This window comes from Acomys minous (genome assembly GCF_964271855.1).
Source record: "Acomys minous genome assembly, chromosome: 2".
NCBI classification, from domain to species: Eukaryota; Metazoa; Chordata; class Mammalia; order Rodentia; family Muridae; genus Acomys; species Acomys minous.
In genome coordinates this window covers 77,859,711-77,876,965 of record NC_140484.1, presented here as the reverse complement: position 1 = coordinate 77,876,965, position 17,255 = coordinate 77,859,711, and the positions used below count along the sequence as shown (strand labels likewise).

Genomic DNA, 17,255 nt, shown 5'->3' with positions numbered 1-17,255 from the left:
CTGGGTGGAGACTTGAGTATCTGCTCTCAAAGATAAACCGGAAGTTTCCACAAAGCTTCCTTTGAACAATTCAGCTCTTGCATCTTTGAAGCCACCTGAGGGGAGTCTTTAACAGACTTCGAATTCCACAGAATCTGAATCTCTCCGGACTAAATTCATTTCTATGACTCCTTTCATCCGCCTACTCGCTGTCCAGTATTTTTTTTTTTCTTCGTTTTTTGAGACAGGATTTCTCTGTGTAGCCTTGGCTGACCTGGACTCACTACGTAGACCAGGCTGGCCTTGAACTCACAGCGATCCACCTGCCTCTACCTCCCAAGTGCTGGGATTAAAAGCGTGGACCACCATGCCCGGCTTTTGCTGTCCAGTATTAATCAACCACTGTATATCTCTTTGAAACCTACTATGTAGAGGCTGAGAATATGGATGCAAGTAGGACAGGTGATGATGGCCCCTTGTCAGTAAGAGCTCAAAGCCATAAGGCTAGGGAGGCAAAAAGCAGGAACAGATGATGGCAAGTGAGGGCAAAATAGGGAGAAAAGAGGAAGAGAGGGAGGGAGGGACAGAAGGAGGGACAGAGGTGGGGGAGAGAGGAAGGGAGGGACGGAGGGAGGGATAGGTGGAGGGAGGCACAGTCCCCCAGAGTGGATGCCATTACTCCTGCTGCTATGGCTTTCTCCTTTTACTCCTTTGACTCCTTTCCTCAGCCCCTCACTCCCTCATATCTTCTCAACTCCTGAATTGAGTGGGTACCACCTTTGGATTAGGTGTGGGTCTATATTTCTGGGAAGACAGTTTAGAGCAAGCCAGATGCATCATCCTTGTGCTCACAAACTCAGTGATGGAAGAGTAAGAGAAGACATGGTGCTGGTGTGACTCAGAGAGAAGAAGGTGGAGTGTGTCTGAGGAGGGGGCAACCTGAAACCACTCACACTAGAAAGAGAATTTGGTACCTAACTAGGACTCCCTTCCCTTTCTTTCTCTCTCTGTCTCCCTCCCCCTTTTTCCTTAATTAACAACCACCATGCTCACTCCTTTCCTTCCATTGAGGATGGGGAATTGGGGACCTAGTAAAATCTGTGACCACAAGCAGCACTTCCAAGTAGGAACTATATTCTTGGATACACTTGTGTTTTGCAAATTTTCATGGAAACATAGAATTCATATGGTATTTTGCACGGTGATACATAAAGTGGATAAAGCATATAGTTTTGAACATATAAGGCCTGAAAATTATGTGATGGACCTTTCCCTGATGTCACCCGACTCTCAGCTTTTCAGTTCCTCTCTCCAAGGGTAACCGATGTTGTGAGTACCTGGTGTATTTGTCTGTACGTACACAAACAACCAGGTCTACACAGGCCTTGCACACTTAAGGTCTTACTGTACCCTTGTTCTGTACCCTGCATTTGGGATCTGTGGATCTGAAGGTACCCCTCACTGGCATTCCACCCTTTGTGGGAATAAAACAATGGCTGGTTTTAGGGCTGAGCCTTAAGCCTGACCTGACTTATTGAGATTCTCAGTCGGATTATCATGTTTTCTGTTACAAACGATGCAGCTGTACCATCTGCGTGCATCCCAGTGGCAAGTACACTTTTAAAAAAGGATTTATTTATTGCATATGAGTGCTTTATCTGCAGAAAAGGGCATCAGATAACATTATAGATGGTTGTGAGCCAACATGTGGTTGCTGGGAATTGAACTCTGGACCTCTGGAAGAGCAGGCAGTGCCCTTAACCACTGAGCCATCCCTCCAGCCCAGCAAGTACACTTTTAAGAAAAGAGGTACGTACCATTTTCTCTTGAAATTGCAATGTCAGCAAGGGCAAGGCAAGACCTTACATTCCCTTCCTCCATTTACCCCACAGACCCCCTGACAGCTGCCATTAGGTGAATCCTTTTTTTGGGGGAGCCAGACCCTTTGTCCACCTCTTGTTTCTTAAACACCTGGGAGTGATGCTTAAATGTAGATTCTTTGGCTTCCCCCAAGAATTCCTAAGTCAGCATGTCTAGCAAAGCACCTAGACATCAGCATCTTGGACAAGCTCCCTGACTCCTTTGATTAATGAAGGTATGGCACATGCCGAGTCACACAATCCCATTGTGCTCCTTCTCCTCCATCACACCCATTTAAGAGATGAAGACATCGGGGAGGGATGCAGGAGAGAGAGACGGGGAGGGATGCAGGGAGTTGGTCATGATGCCTCCACCCTGTGTAGTCTACAGCAACTTCACAGACCTTCCTGCCTTGTGTTTGCTTTCAGGAGAGCCCACCTCCTGGGCTCTTTGGCTTGGCTGTCGCCTGCTGCTTCTCATGGCCCAAGTTCCTATGCTGAGCAGCCTGTTTGGTGTGGGACGAAGCTGGTGAAGGTGTGTAGAGACAGAAGCTGCTTTCGGACTGTGGGAGATCTTTACCTAAAGAGCCTCAGTGAGGACAGTGAGACTCTGGGGCCTTGGGAAATTATTATTAAAATCACCTTGCAAATTCTTAAGCTACCATGCCTCCCTAGTGGGCTCTCTTTTCCATCCCATGTTGGCTTGGAGACAGAGAAGCTGTGGTGATGTAAGGATGAGGAGAGAGAGAGAGAGAGAGAGAGAGAGAGACAGACAGACAGACAGACAGACAGACAGACAGACAGACAGACAGAGACTCTTTTAGCCAGGGCGTGATCTTGTCTCCAGCCTGGCTTGATTTCCCTTCCCTGGAGCACCAGGCAGTGTTGGATTTCTCCTTCAACTCTTAGCTGGGCTGAAATAAATGAATCTCTCAACAGAAGCCAATATTCCTGCCTGATTGCTGCGACTAATTGATGTTTTGGTGGGTATCACATTGCTTGGAAATTAAAACATTTAACATGGCTCAACATTAAATCAATTTTTAAATACATTTTCCAGATGTTTCTATTTCCTTGGGAATCAGTGGAGTTATAAGTTAACCTTTCTAAACCTTTTTTTATTTTTAGTAGAGGGTGTGGTTTTAATCTGCTCTGGGGTTTGGTGAATGGGCTGAAATAAAAAGATATAAAAAATATATTGGATATGTCAATCATTGAAGCAGTTTCTGACTAGTGCAGAAAACTCAACCTTCCCCCCCGCCCCCCCCCACAACTTGTTTCTTCTGTGATGAACTTCTTTCTAGAAATTGTCAGGTCCCTTTAATCTTAGGGACAAGAATTCAGAGCAATGGAAAGGTTGGGGTAGATTGGCCTTTACTACTACTGGAAGCTGTCATTTGCAAGGTGACCATTGTGCCATGTGGTAAGTGGAGGCATCTGAGTCTCTCTCTCTCTCTCTCCTTTTTTAAAAATTCATTTGTTTTTATTTTATGTATAAGAATGCTTTTTTCTGTATGTGTGTCTGTGCTGCACATGTGCACCCAGTGGCCATCATAGGCCAGAAAGGGGAGTTGATCCCCTTGGATGGGAGTTGCAAATGGCTGTCAGCCACTGTGGTGGTTTGAATGAAAATGTCCCCCATAAGACTCACAGGGAGTGGCACTGTTGGCGGTGTGGCCTTGTTAGAGGAAGTGCGTCACTGGGGGCGGGCTTTGAGGTCTCAGAAGCTCAAGCCAAGCCAGTGGTTCACTCTCTCTTCCTGCTGCCTGCTGACCCAGATGTAGAGCTCTCAGCTCCCTCTCCAGCACCATGTCTGCCTGTGCACTGCTGTGCTTTCCGCCATGACAATAACAGACTAAACACCTGACACTGTGAGACAGCCGCCATGTGCATACTCTGCAAGAGCAGCAAGTGCTCTTTACCACCAGGCCGTCTCTCCAGCCTCCATCATGGGTTAGTGAGTCCTTAGTAGCCCTTCCCACCTGAAGATGAAGATGGGAAGGGGAGCTAGTGTGACCCTTCCAAAATCTGTGGTCCTTTCCCATGAGGCCGATGGAGTCCTACAGAGGGTGCTGTTGTCGAGGCTGATGACCGTCATCTGTGGCTGCACGGGAAACTGCAAGACTATCCTGTGGCAGATGTGCTTTTATGCCCATGCGTGGCCCTGTTTTGCTTTTCTTCCATCTTGGTGTGAAAGTGGCAGCAAATGCTGCTTCCAAGCATGGATTGCTTCTTTTCGTAAGCATCGCAAGTTCCCAGATTCAATGGGTCAGACCAGATGCAGCCCTTCAGAAAGGCCTTGGTGCTAACAGCTATCCTCATTTCCTATGGCCTTGGTTACCCTGGAAAACTAAAGACAACAGCAGCAGCAGCAGCAGCAGCAGCAACAGTAACAACCCCTTTCACGTGTGGAGTTGCATTACGTGCAGGTGTATTCATGTGTGTGAACTTGTACGTGCATGTGAGGGCCAGAGGCCAACTTGGGTATCTTCCTCAATCACTGCCAACTGTGTTTTTGAGACAGGGTCTCTTGTTGGAACTCACGATTTGGCCAGGCTGGGGGATGGGGTCAGTGAGTTCCAAGGGTCTGCTGTTTCTACCTCCTCAGAGTTCAGGTTACAGGTTTGAGACACCACACTTGGATTTTATTTTATTATTTAAAATTTTTGTAGCTTGTTTTTTTTTTAATTAAAAATTTAAAGTTACAATATAATCTCATTGCTCTTCCTTCCCTTTCCTCTCTATGTCTTTAAAAATATGTGGGTTCTGGGGACTAAATTCAGGTAAGACGTGGGAAGCAATGTCTTGACAGAGATATGTGTCTAGTGTTCTGTGGGTGTGGCCTGCATTCTGCTACTCTGACGGAAGGTGTCCATGACTCCGAGGGCTAGGCAGGTATCCCAGCCCTGAGGTGGGACAGTGTCCCAAGGTTACCCTGAGAAACAGGAGCCCAGGAACCTCACAGCTCTGAGAGGAGGCCTCCTCAACAGAGACGCTGCAGCTCCCAGGGGAGAGTCACCCCCAAACACCTCAGAGCCTCAGAGCCTGAGCTCTGCTCCTTCTTCATTTCTTCTTTTTTCCCTTCTTCTTCATTTCTTCTTCTAACAAGTGAGTCACAGCAGGCAGTAAATCTCTTAAAAGAGATTTATTGGAGGGGTGAATCCAGGAGTGGCTGCCTCTGCTCCCGGAAGGAGACAGCAGAGAACTGGGCAGACACAGCCTTTATATAGGGTTTCTTGAGGGGGGGGGCAGAGCTTCCTGGGAGAGGGATTTCCAGAGTGTGGATTGGTGGGATTTCAAGCCTGAGCTGGAGGAAGCTCAGGGATTGGTGGGTTTTTGTCCAGACTTCTCATCCCAAATTAGCATAATACTACTGAGGAGCTGGAGATGGCAGTTACAGAGGTCTGGGGGCTAGGGGGGCGCTGCTGGAGCTTTCTCAGGCCGAGGTCTGTCTGGCCACTTTTCTGCCTGGAGGGGTAATAAAGTTTACAACGTGGTCAAAATTTAAGTAGGCTGAAGCAGGAACAGTCACCATAGACAGCTCCCACAGAGGCTCTGACAGTGTCCGGAAGGAGGGAATGACTGTCCCGAGGTGAGAAAAAGGAGTGGTAGTGAGCCACTTTAAATTTTAGTGATCTGATGCTCAAGGGCTAGACATACTTTTGGAGGTGATGATTCAGTGGGCAGAAAGACTGGGGGTGGGTTAGCAGGGGGCTCCCCACAGCTTGGGGAAGGTATTGTCTCACAGGGCTGTGGGGGTGGGGGTGGGGCGGGCAGGCAGTGGATAGCAGCAGGCCCCACAGCTTAGAGGTGGGCTGCTGCGGCTTGGGGATGCTACAACTTTGGGGTAGAATACTATTGCTTCCCCAGGCGGAGGCTTAAGGGATGGGGGTGGAGGTAGTGTTAGGCTTAGTCCTGTGGAGTGCTGTGGCTCTGGACTATGCTGCTGCTGCAGTTGCTACCGCTGCCTCTGCAACATTGTCATCTGTGTCAATGGTGGAGAAATCCCTACATTTAGCACTGTGTGTGTGTGTGTGTGTGTGTGTGTGTGTGTGTGTGTGTGTGTGTTTGAGACAGGGTCTCAGTATGTAGGCTTGCCTCAAACTCCCACTTGCCTCAGCAGTACTGAGCTCACACCTGCCCACGGAACTCTTTGATCTCTGCTTACTTTGTGGCTTTTGTGAGTTATCTTCTGTTGTGGTCACTGATTTTTGACCTTCCTGGATAGTCATAATGACACTCTATCATAATGATGGAGAACTGGCCTCGTCAGGCTGCTGAAAGGCTGTTGCTGTATTGCTAGCTTATTTCACGGTCATCAGGACCCGACCTGTTGGGTCCTGAGATGGTTTGCCTTTGCAAGACAAGAAGACTGAACCCCAGAGAGGTTAAGGAGCTCTGTCAAAGGCCTCCCACCTAGGGGACTGAATCCTGACTTCTTCACCTCTGTGCAGTGCTGCCTCCTGAATGGGTGACTTTAACTTCTCTAATACGGTAGATCAGAGAAAGATCCTGTAAATCCCGTCACCTCCTTTTCTGGCAGGAGGCCAGCTTGCCTCACAGCACAGATAATTGGTGATGGCCTCAGGCAGAAAGACAAATGTAGCTTGTGCCCTGCAGGACCCCTGGGGTGTCGGGCTGAAATGCCTAGTCCCTTGCATGCCGGAAAGCAGTAGGTCACAGTGGCAGGTGCCGTCCCATTCACCTGTCAAGGTCAGCCCTCCCAGGGGGCTCCATCTTCTTAGCAGGTTTGTAGAGAGATGCGGGGATGTGAGTCTTTTGCGCTCAGATAAAGCTGTGCTGCTGCCTTTTCGGTTATTAACCATTTTGAATATCATTCAGCAGGGTTTTGGTTTTGGTTTTTGTTTTTGCCTCAGCCTGCTAGCGAATGGAAGTTGAACTGTTTTTTTTTTTTTCTTTTCTCTAGTTCTGGTATCCAGAGGGTCATCCAGAGTAAACAGTGATTAGCTGCACTGCCAAATGGGGGTTGTTCTGTGTATGTGAGAGAAGGGGGGGGGGAGGAGAGAGTACACTTGACTTTGCTAAAGAAATCCTGTCATGGGTGAGAGTGACAAGTTCAGATGAGGTAGCTGCCATTTCTCTGACCTTAGAAGTACGTTGTGCTTGGGGCTGAAGAGGATAAGAGCCACGTGTTGCTTTGTCAGAGGACCCAGGTGCAGTTTTCTGTGCCCACATGGCAGCTCATGAGAATCTGTGACTCCATTTCCATGAGACCAAACACTCTGGTCTCCAAAGGCACTAGGCCCACATGCGGTACACAGTTATACATTTGGCAAAAATACTCATGCACATAAAATAAAATTAAAAATTAATAAAGTACTTTGTCTACCCTTTCTTCTTGAGGGGCCTTAATTATCTGTCTGTCTGTCTGTCTGTCTGTCTGTCTGTCTGTCTACCTATCATTTATCTGCTGAAGTCTGACCTAAGGAAGAGTTTTGTCGGCTAGGTGTGGTAGCAAGTACTTGCAACCTCAGCACTCCAGAGGCTAAGGAAAAGAATTGTGAGCTCAAGGTTAACCCTGGCTCTATGGTCAGATCCTATTTCAAAGATTCAATATATGCTGAAAAGTTAAGGATTGCCAGGCCACACAGCACACTTGGTTGGGATGTCTACAGAGTGTGGCCTGGAGATGATTCCCCATCTGCAAACCCGTTTTGGATGTCTGGTGATTCTGGAGACTCAACAGTCACCACAGGCAGTTTATTATGTGCCCTCGTCTTCACTGCCTCAGGAGCTGCCTATTCCATAAAAGTAGGTGAGTCCTTCTGACCCATGGGCATATCTGTAATCAGTGGTAAGTGGATCGTATTTATTTTCACCCCCTTCCTGGGCTTTTATGAGTTAAGCCAAGATGCCGGTGACATAAGGAACATGGTGGCACTGTTAGGAGAGAGCTGATGTGAGGAATTCCTTCTAGCCTCAGAGACCTTCTGGTACATTCCTCTGTGGTACTCCCAATGATCTGCCTACCCCTTTTGTTAGGACTACATTCACAAGCCGTTTGCTCCAGAATCTGATTCTGTGAGATATAGTGACTCATTAGATGAGTCCACATCACTACCCAGTTCGATTTAAGCTGTGGTCACTGCAGTGTGAGTAGACATGCTATAACCTAATAGAACTTTTAAATGTGCGTGCCTGATGAGGCTTCCTTCTTCACAAGAAGGGGCGCATGGAACAGAGATGAACTCAGTCCATACCATGGAGACAAGTCTAACCCAGCTAACCTCAGCCTGCCCAGGGAAGCCTCAGTCAATGCAAAGGCCCTGCCGTGTGGAGCACTCCATCGGCTCTTTGCACAGGGAGGGCACTTTTCTATTGCTAGGTAGATGATGCCCTTTACCTCTTGAACTGACCTTTCTGTCATCTACTCAGTACCAGGGCCTCATTCATTCTGTTTCCAAAAAGTGCTATACTGCTCAACAGCTGATAATTGTCCCTCACAACCTCCCTCACACACTTATGTCCCATCTCTAAGTACAGGGGCCCTAGACATCCGGCTGAGAGAGAAGTTGTGTTTGAGTTCATGGATCTGACATGGAAGTCGTGTACACTTTGCCAAGATAGACTTTGTGCCTAAAACCTCACGGAACTATTCTGCCTGGAACACTCACTGTTCTACAATCAGTCAGTCAGTTCTACAGATTAGATTCTTATTCAGCTGTTGGAGTAAAGAGGGAACCTCCCTTTGGGGTGCTAGACATCCTGAAATGATGGGGAGAGAGGATGTGTGAAGGGGTGGAATTCAGAAACAAACTAAGAGGGCTGGCTAGATGGGCCAGTCAGTAAAAGGTTAGCTTTTCAAACACAAGACCGAGTCTGACCCCCAGAATCCACATATAAAAGCTCAATGCATGCCTGCAGGTACAGACCTGGGAGGCAGGTAACATCAGGTCCTAGGAAAGGTGTTGTTTTACAAATAAACTTGTAAGGTGGACAGCACTGGAGAAGGAATTAAAGTTGAGGTTGTCTTCTGGTCACAAAATGCAAGTGTACACATTTTAAACACACACAGAGAGACACAGACACACAGACACAGACAGAAGGGCAGGGCAGAGAGAGAGAGAGAGAGAGAGAGAGAGAGAGAGAGAGAGAGAGAGAGAGAGAGAGAGAGAGAGAGAGAAAGAGAGAAAGAGAGAGAGAGACAGATGGAGACAGAGACATAGAGGGATGCACAGAGACAGAGACACAGGGACACGCACACAGAGACACAGAGACAATGACAGAGAGACAGATGGAGTGACAGGCATAAGGAAAATGCAGTTAAGAAATGGTATGTGTCTCAGCAGTTAAAAGCACTTGGTGTTTTGTTCCTCCAGAAAATCCAAGTTCGGTCCTCAACACCCATGTCAGGCACTCACAAAAAGCAGCCTGTAATTCCAGGGATCACCCTCTTCTGGCTGCTGCAGGAATACATGCATTTTTTTGCACTTACACACACACACACACACACACACACACACACACACACACACCTGCGCGCACGCACACACACACATGAATAAGTACTTAAAATGATATTAATACCGAATGTGGGGCTCACATTCTCTCCTCTGTCTCTGTCTCTCCCTTTCTCCTCTCATAACCAGGTAAGTCTTCCATTGCTGAGCATCCTCAGTGCTTCCAAATAAACAGCTCTTTACTGTGGATGGCTCTGAAAAGCTTCCTAGGGTGCTGCCCACGGAAATCTTGGCCTTGAATTCACACTTGGTGTATCTGAGGCTCTGATAGGTTAATGGGACACAAACTTTATTTTCACACAAATGGCAAAATGGCAAAATAATTCACAAGGCTATGAGACCCAGACCTGTTCTGGAGACTCTAGTGAGTCCGTCTGCTCCCCTGGGCTGTTCTTCCTTGGGAATTGGGTCTCAGGGGTGAGTCATACATACCCGCATTTGGATTGTGACCTGCTAGTTTAACTGGGCAGATTTTTCTAGGCCTCCAGGGCAGCCAATGTCATCGTTTTCCACCTTTCTCCTGATTTAGCATCATCAAGGGTAAGTATTCTGGGTGTCCGGGAGAGGCCTGGATTCTCATGTGGTTGGCATTTGCTCACTCGGCAGCCTGCTGTTGTCAAGTCTGATTTTGTAGCTGACATTCAGCAGTGTCCTGCTGCAGCTTGTCAGGAAGACCTCTCCTGCCCTTGCCCAGACAGAGTGGTCTTGGCCTTTTTGCTGGTTAATGGCCAGGAGTTTAGCATTCATGACGGTCCCCAAAACCAAGCATCCACATTCATCTGGTGAAGTATGCAGCTAAGAAGTGAGAACAAAACAAAGCTAAGAACTAACATCTATTGATACTAAGCCTTGATACCAAGTCCTGTGAGTATGCTGTTAGGATTCTTCAGTCCCTTCTTTCTCCACGTCTTTTCTCTCTACCCTCTCTAATAGTGTTTCTTTTCTTTTCTTTTCTTTTTGAATTTTGGGACAAGGTTTCTCTGTGTAGCTCTGGCTGTCCTGGAACTCACTCTTCAGGCTCAGCTGGTCTCAAACTCAAAGATCCGCCTGCCTCTGCCCCCTGGAGCTGGAATTAAAGGTGTGCACCACCACACCAGGCTTCTCACGTCATTCTTGTGGCAGGCTCAAAGACTTTCTCTGTATGGCCCCAGTCCTGTACTTCTTAACAAAGCCTCTAGGTTTGGATAGGAAGGCAGTAATTCCTTACCCATGGTTTCAGTTGCCTGTTGTCCTAAATTATTAGACTAAAATTTCTGAAATAAACAATTCATAGCTTGTAAATTATATAGTGTTCTGAGTGGCATGATAGAACCATTCTACCCAAGGTATGAACTATCGTTTTGTCCAGAGTAGCCATGCTGTATATGCAACCTGCCCATTACTCACTGAGCACCCATTTTGGTTACTAGGTTGTCTGTAGTGACATCAAAGTGACTATGTTGAAAGATTCCTTATTTTATTTAGTAAAAGGAGCGTGAGAGTACCAATGCTGGTGAAATCAGATCTGCCAGAGAGAAGCTGCAGAGAGGTCCCTTAAGTCAAAGCTCAAAGATGTTACTTTGGGGGAAAAAGGAAAACATGCACTGACATCACTTTTATTTTATTGTGTTCCTATAGTTGCTCTAGTTTATTATTACTAATCAGTTAATCTCATATCGCGTCTAACTTATAGATCCAACCTGGGCACATAGGTATGTATGCATGGGCAACAGCAATACATGTAGGGCCTATTTGGCTTCAGCTTTATGTGTAACGATTCCGCTTTTGGCATCTCCTGGGGGCTCTTTCCTTTCTAGGATTCTAGATTTCTCTCCTGATAGATGTTGAGAGTGGGGAATTGCTATTGTTTAGAGTTGTAAAGTCCTCATGTGTTGAAGGGTTGGTCCCCAGTTGCTGGCACATTTGGGAGGAAATGGTGGTCTTAGCAGAGGCCTAGGGGAAGGAGGTTGGACCAATGGGGCTATGCCCTTGAAGAGAACATGAAGACTTGGCTGTCCTCTCTCTCTGCTTCCTGGCCACTATGCGGTGAGCAGCTCTGCTTTGCCCTGGGCTCCCTACCACCTGTCATAGGCCTAAAGACAACAGGGTCAAATGACCATGAGCTGAAACCTCTGCACCCACGAACCCAAGCAAACCTTTCTTTCTATGAATTGCACGTCTGATTTATTTTGTCACTCTTATGGAAAGCTGACTTACACAGGACTGTAATCCTCTTGAGCACATTGCCTGGAGCCACTTTATCTCTTCTAGAGAAGATTTTCATGTCAAATGATGTTTTGTATAGAGATTGGAGAGATAGTCCAGTCTGTTAAGTGCTTCCTGTGCAAGTATGGAGATCCATATGTAGACCCCAAGTGCCTGTGTAAAAATCCAGGCATTGTGTGTGCCCATAGTACCTACCTGTTTGGTAGAGACAGGCAGATCTCTGGGCCATGTGGGCCACCTGGCTCTGGTGAACTGGTGAGCTCTAGGATTAGAGAGACCTTGTCTCAAAGAAATAAGGCAGAGGGCTACTGATGAAGACTTCCATACCACATATGGGTATGAGCTCACCAGCATGTGCATGTGTGCATGTGCGCGCGTGCACACATACACACATACACACACACAAACACACATACGATTTTGGAAGCTCACCTGTTCATTCCTTGGAGAGTTTTTATAACCTCTGCCATTTGAACTAGCCCCAACCGCATTGCCCAGCTTTTAAATTACATTTTGGACAATTTCTGCCTCACATGTCTACACTGTTCTGCCTTCTTTTCTCCTTTGCTGTCCAGCTGGGATGGGCTAGTGGGACCCAGCAGCAGACTGGAGGGTAGAAGGAGACATCAGGGTCTTTATTTGTTCAGCTTCCTCCTGACAGACTGAGAGGTGGTCGGGGCTTGGATCTCCCTGAAGGCCACTGTTCCTGTTGGGAAGTTTCGTCCTTTCTTTTTCTTTCTTTCTTTTTTTGTGACAGGGTTTCTCTGTGTAGCCTTGGCTGTCCTGAACTCACTTTATAGATCAGGCTGGCCCCGAACTCAGAGATCTGCCTGCCTCTGCCTCCCTCAGTGCTGGAATTACAGGCAAGTGCCACGGCACCTGGCTTGCACAGCTTTCCTATAGCTAATTTCTCTCTGGGTCTCAGGACCCCTTTCTCTTCCCATCCTTTCCCTTTCAAGCCTGGTGGGCAAGATCTCCGGTAGTTGCTAATTCCAGGGCACATCTTTGGTTTCTCCTAACCTTGCCCACAGTCATGTAAATAAGTAGTTTCTCTTCTAAACTGTTCTCAATCATGCAATTTGAGGTGAGACATCTTTTTCCTTCCAGAGAACTGCTTCATTCCACACAGCTAGTGTCAAAGAATTAACCCTTAAAGGTTGCAAGGGAGACACTATGGACATTCCTCTGCTTCCCACCTCAACATAGGCAGAATCAGCTCCATTGATATTGTCTATTTTCTCAGATCAACTTTGTCTTTGATGCCACAGGGATGCAAATCTCTTACTACTGTGTGGGTACAAGTGGATACTGTCCTTGTAGTTAATGACTCTGAATACAACTGTCAAATTAACCTGGGTCTTTCCTGAACTGATCCAGCCAGGGAGCAATTCCAGTTCCCCAAACAAAACCTCACCAGGATGTCTGCAAATGACTGCCTCTGGGTGCCTCCTAATTGCGGGTTATTTATGCACCTCATTGTGTGCCCTTTCACAGTCCATTCATACGAAAGCACTAGTGGGTGATTGTGGCAGACAGCCTTGAAGATGGCCCCAGATAATTCTGTCTTCCTAGTATTCAGGCTCTTGTGTAATTCTGGCCCAGTGGAGGCTGGATTTAGCAACTTGCTCTTAATCAGCGGCATGTAGAAAATTGATTGAACATCACTTCTGAGATAAGGTTACTAGTGACTGGGCCTTCTGTCTTGCTAGCATCAGTCTGTCTTGCTTCCTTACTCTGATAAATCAGTTCCCACATGGCAAAAGCACAAGTGGGGGTGGGGCGGGCTTCTGACAGCACCTCACAAGTTGAATCCTGATATGGGATCTTCCCTGGTCAAGTCTTTTGATGAGGGTCTTTCATCAAAAGACCCCCGAGAGACCCTGAAGCAGAGGACCTGCCTCACCCATGTTCCAAGTCCCTGGCCCACAGAGACGGAAGGAATAGGCTGCTGTTTGAGGCTGCTAAGTGTTGGGATGATTTTTTTTTTACACAGAAATAGGCAGCTGATACCACAGTGTAGATCTTATTAATGAGGCCAATACAGGGAAGGACTCAAAGTATTTACCTTGCATTTCTTACAACAAATGACAATTGATCAACCCATGAGGGTTCTGTGCGTCCTCAGCTCTTTCCTTGTGGAAGAATTTCCTCCCCTCCTTTTGCTCCCTTTCTCTGACACTGTAGAGAGAAAAAAAAATCTAGTAAAGTCAAACATAGCAAAATTAAAGAATGACTGCTCTCTCTTTCCCTCTCCAGAGTCTCTGTAATCGTGTAGTTGGGGCATACCTCTGCCTACCGAGCTATGTACTATCATGGCCGCCTTTCATCTTGTAGTGGCAAATTCTATTGTTTTTCCAACACTGGGAAGAAACCCAGGACCTCATGCATTCTAGGCAAATGCTCTACACTGAATACATTTCTAGCCCAAGAGTGGTACTCTCTCTGGGTTTTTGATTCTTTGTCCATTTGGGAAAAAAAATTTAGCTCTTTTTTTAAATTCTTACCCCCAAATTTGCTGTGAAACTCCTCAAGTTCAGAAGTTGGGGCAACTCCTCTGTGTTAAACACAGCTCACCTTTCTTGGACAGAACAGGTAATGGAGATGTAAAATAGTGATAGGTGGAAAATATTCAGGACACACAACAGATCTGGTATGAAGAGATTTATTTTGCAGTAAGGGGAAAGAGCAGAGAAACTAAAGGGTACCCATGACAGACAGACAGACAGACAGACAGACAGACAGACAGACACACACACACACACACACACACACACACACAGAGAGAGAGAGAGAGAGAGAGAGAGAGAGAGAGAGAGAGAGAGAGAGAGACAGACAGACAGACAGACAGACAGACAGACAAGACAGACAGAGACAGAGACAGAGAGAGACAGAGACAGAGACACAGACAGACAGACACAGAGACACAGACAGACAGACACAGACAGGGCGGGGGAGGGGGGAGAGACAGAGAAACAGATAGAAAGACAGACAGACAGACACACACACACAGACAGAGAGAGAGAAACAGAGACAGAGAGACAGAGAGACAGAGAGAGAGAGAGAGAAGCTGAGGAAGTGACAGAGAGAAAGGGCAGTCGGGTTATAGCCTACACACCTGGTACAGGTGATGATGACATAGGACTCAGGTAGTGACATAGGTTTATGTCAGGACCCTAAAGGCCCTTGAGGGCAGGCCAGTTGAATTGCCTGCACACCAACATAACATAAAGGCCTCTCAGCTTCGTGTGTATGTCACCATATATGCTTATACATATAAACAAAATCCAACCCAAATGCCCTGATGATGTTTAACCCTATTGTGTGTGCTACAAGTACTCTGAAAAGCTCTGGCAGTTTAACCGCATTAGATGATGCTGCAGCACAGAGTTAGTTAGCCAGAATATTGGCTAGAGATTCAAGAACATGCATCTGTTGAACTCGATGAAATCATTTTAGACATCAAGGCTGTGAAATTGTTCCAATGAAACAATGGAGTCACTGTGGCACATGCCTGCTGTGTGGATTCTCGTGAGATGGTGGCGTCGCTGTGGTGCGTGCCTGCTGTGTGGATTCTCTTGCGCATGCTTCATGCAGGTAGATTCTGGCAGGACAGAGGTACCGCGACATACCTAAGGCTGCAAGAGGGATAAATGTAAGATTTTATATCACAGTTTCAAGCATGGGAGCCAGTGAATCGGGAGAAATGCAGTGGTGTAATAACAGCAGTGGTTAGACAAAGAAATACAAAGGAAAACCCCAAGAGATGGAGTTATAAAACACACACCAGACCATGGCATGTGTGGGTGACCTGCTCTTGGCTCTGCCGTTGACTGTGCTGTAAGAACAAATTCCTCCATGTTTCCCCACCTCAGACTTGCTTCTTGTGACAGTCTGCATGGGAAATCTCTCCCAAAGTCTGGGATTAAAGGCTTAGTCCTTATGTGATGATATTGGGGGATGGAGGGAACTTTGAGGTGGGACCTAACTTTCTAGACACTGCAGGTGCAGCCCCCAGATGATAGTGAGACTCTGCCTTCTTTCTTACTTAAAAACCTGCATGTATAATCTTTTTTAAACCATAACTCAAACATACAGCTATTCAAACATATGTATACTCACATCATTTAGTCAAAGAAAGGTGAACACTGAGTATATATTGATTTGTAAATGATAATTAAGTGAATTTTTTGCCTTTTAAGAATGTTTTTAACTGAAATACAATTCTATTATTTCCCTTTCTCAAGCCCTTCTCAATCCTCCTTAAAAATCTTCCTGTGTCTTCCCCGAAGCTGACAGCCTCTTTTTCTTTGATTGTTATTGATACACACACACACACACACACACACACACACACACACACACACACACACACAAAACTGGCTGATTCCGTTTCTGTTGTTGGCATGTAATGGTTTTCAGGCTGACCACTTTGCACTGGACAGTCAGTAAGGGGGCTCATCCTGGGTGAGGCTAATTCTCCATCTCCCAGCAGTCACTGGGGTTAAGAGTTCTTTAGCTTTAAACTTCTTGGCCACCAGGTGAGTGGCATCCTCTATCATCTGCCCTTTTATGGTGTTCTGTTACCTTATTCCAACATGAGCCAAAATGAACCATTTCTTTTTAATAAGTTGATTCTCTTAGGTATTTTGTGACAGTAATAAAAACTAATTAACACACATTCTTTGGACCTATTTCCACCTAGTCCAAGATGATACTTAAAACAAAATTTGATATAGCCATACAACAGAATATTATTTAGCAACTAAAACAGTGATTCTCAGTGTGTGGGTCACGATCCTTTCATAGGAGCCACATACCAGATATCTTGCATATCAGATATTTACATTATTATTCATAACAGTAGAAAAATTACAGTTATGAGATAGCAACGAAATGATTTTATAGATGGGGGTCACCACAACACGAGCAGCTATATTTAAAGGTCGCAGCATTAGGAAGGCCGAGAGCGACTGAGTTCCAAGTAAGGAAGCACAAACTGTCAGACTTACAGGGACAGAATGTAGAAGGACAGTTCCTGAGACCGGAGAGGGACCGGGGAGGGAGCCTTACGAATGGGTGCGATATTTCAGTTTCTACAGAATGAAAAGAATTTTGGAGGTGGTTGGTGTGAATGGGTGCTTTTATATCACTGAACTGCACACGAAAAACAGTAGAGACTTAAAAAAAAAGAAGTACTGATATAGGCTACAAAGTGGCTAGATCTTGAAAACCTGATGCTAAGTGAGAGAAGTCAGACTCAAAACATATCCCACATATTATATAATTCCATTTCTGTGAAATGACCATGGCAGGCTGACCTCTAGAGACAAAAAGAAACTACTGCCTGCCAGAGGCTGACGGGAGGGGCTGGTAAAATAGAGGGTAACTGCCGATGAGAATGTAATTTCTCTTTGAGGTGAATGAGAATGTTCTAAAATAAATTATACTGAAAGCTGTACCCCTTCATGAGTATATGAAAACCCTCTGAATGGTAAGCCTTACATGGTAAATTTTATTGCATATGAATTGCATTTCAATTAAGGCTGTTAAGAAGCAGGCTGTACGACAAGCTTGAATGTGGTGGTGTTGCCCGTTAGCGGTGCCCTATGCAGTCTCAAGTGAGAACAAATCGAGTTTGGCTACAGAAATTTGAGGGCAAGCTGTTCTCAAGTGAGACCTGTCTACAAAGCTGGACTCCGTGAGGTCAACGCACATTTCGGCATTCTATGTT

At 46.2% G+C, this 17,255-nt stretch overlaps 1 protein-coding gene across 3 annotated transcripts in view; it reads left to right on the top strand.

Annotated features, from left to right (window-relative positions):
- The window catches only part of OTOA (otoancorin), a 56,940-nt gene extending 54,083 nt beyond the window's left edge, over positions 1 to 2,857 (top strand). For all 3 annotated transcript variants that reach the window (XM_084762633.1, XM_084762634.1, XM_084762635.1), the window contains one exon: positions 2,268 to 2,857. In XM_084762633.1, coding sequence (XP_084618759.1) covers positions 2,268 to 2,371 — 104 coding nt within the window. In that variant the 3' untranslated portion in view covers positions 2,372 to 2,857. The remainder of the gene's footprint in view (positions 1 to 2,267) is intronic.
- Positions 2,858 to 17,255: the final 14,398 nt, after the last annotated feature.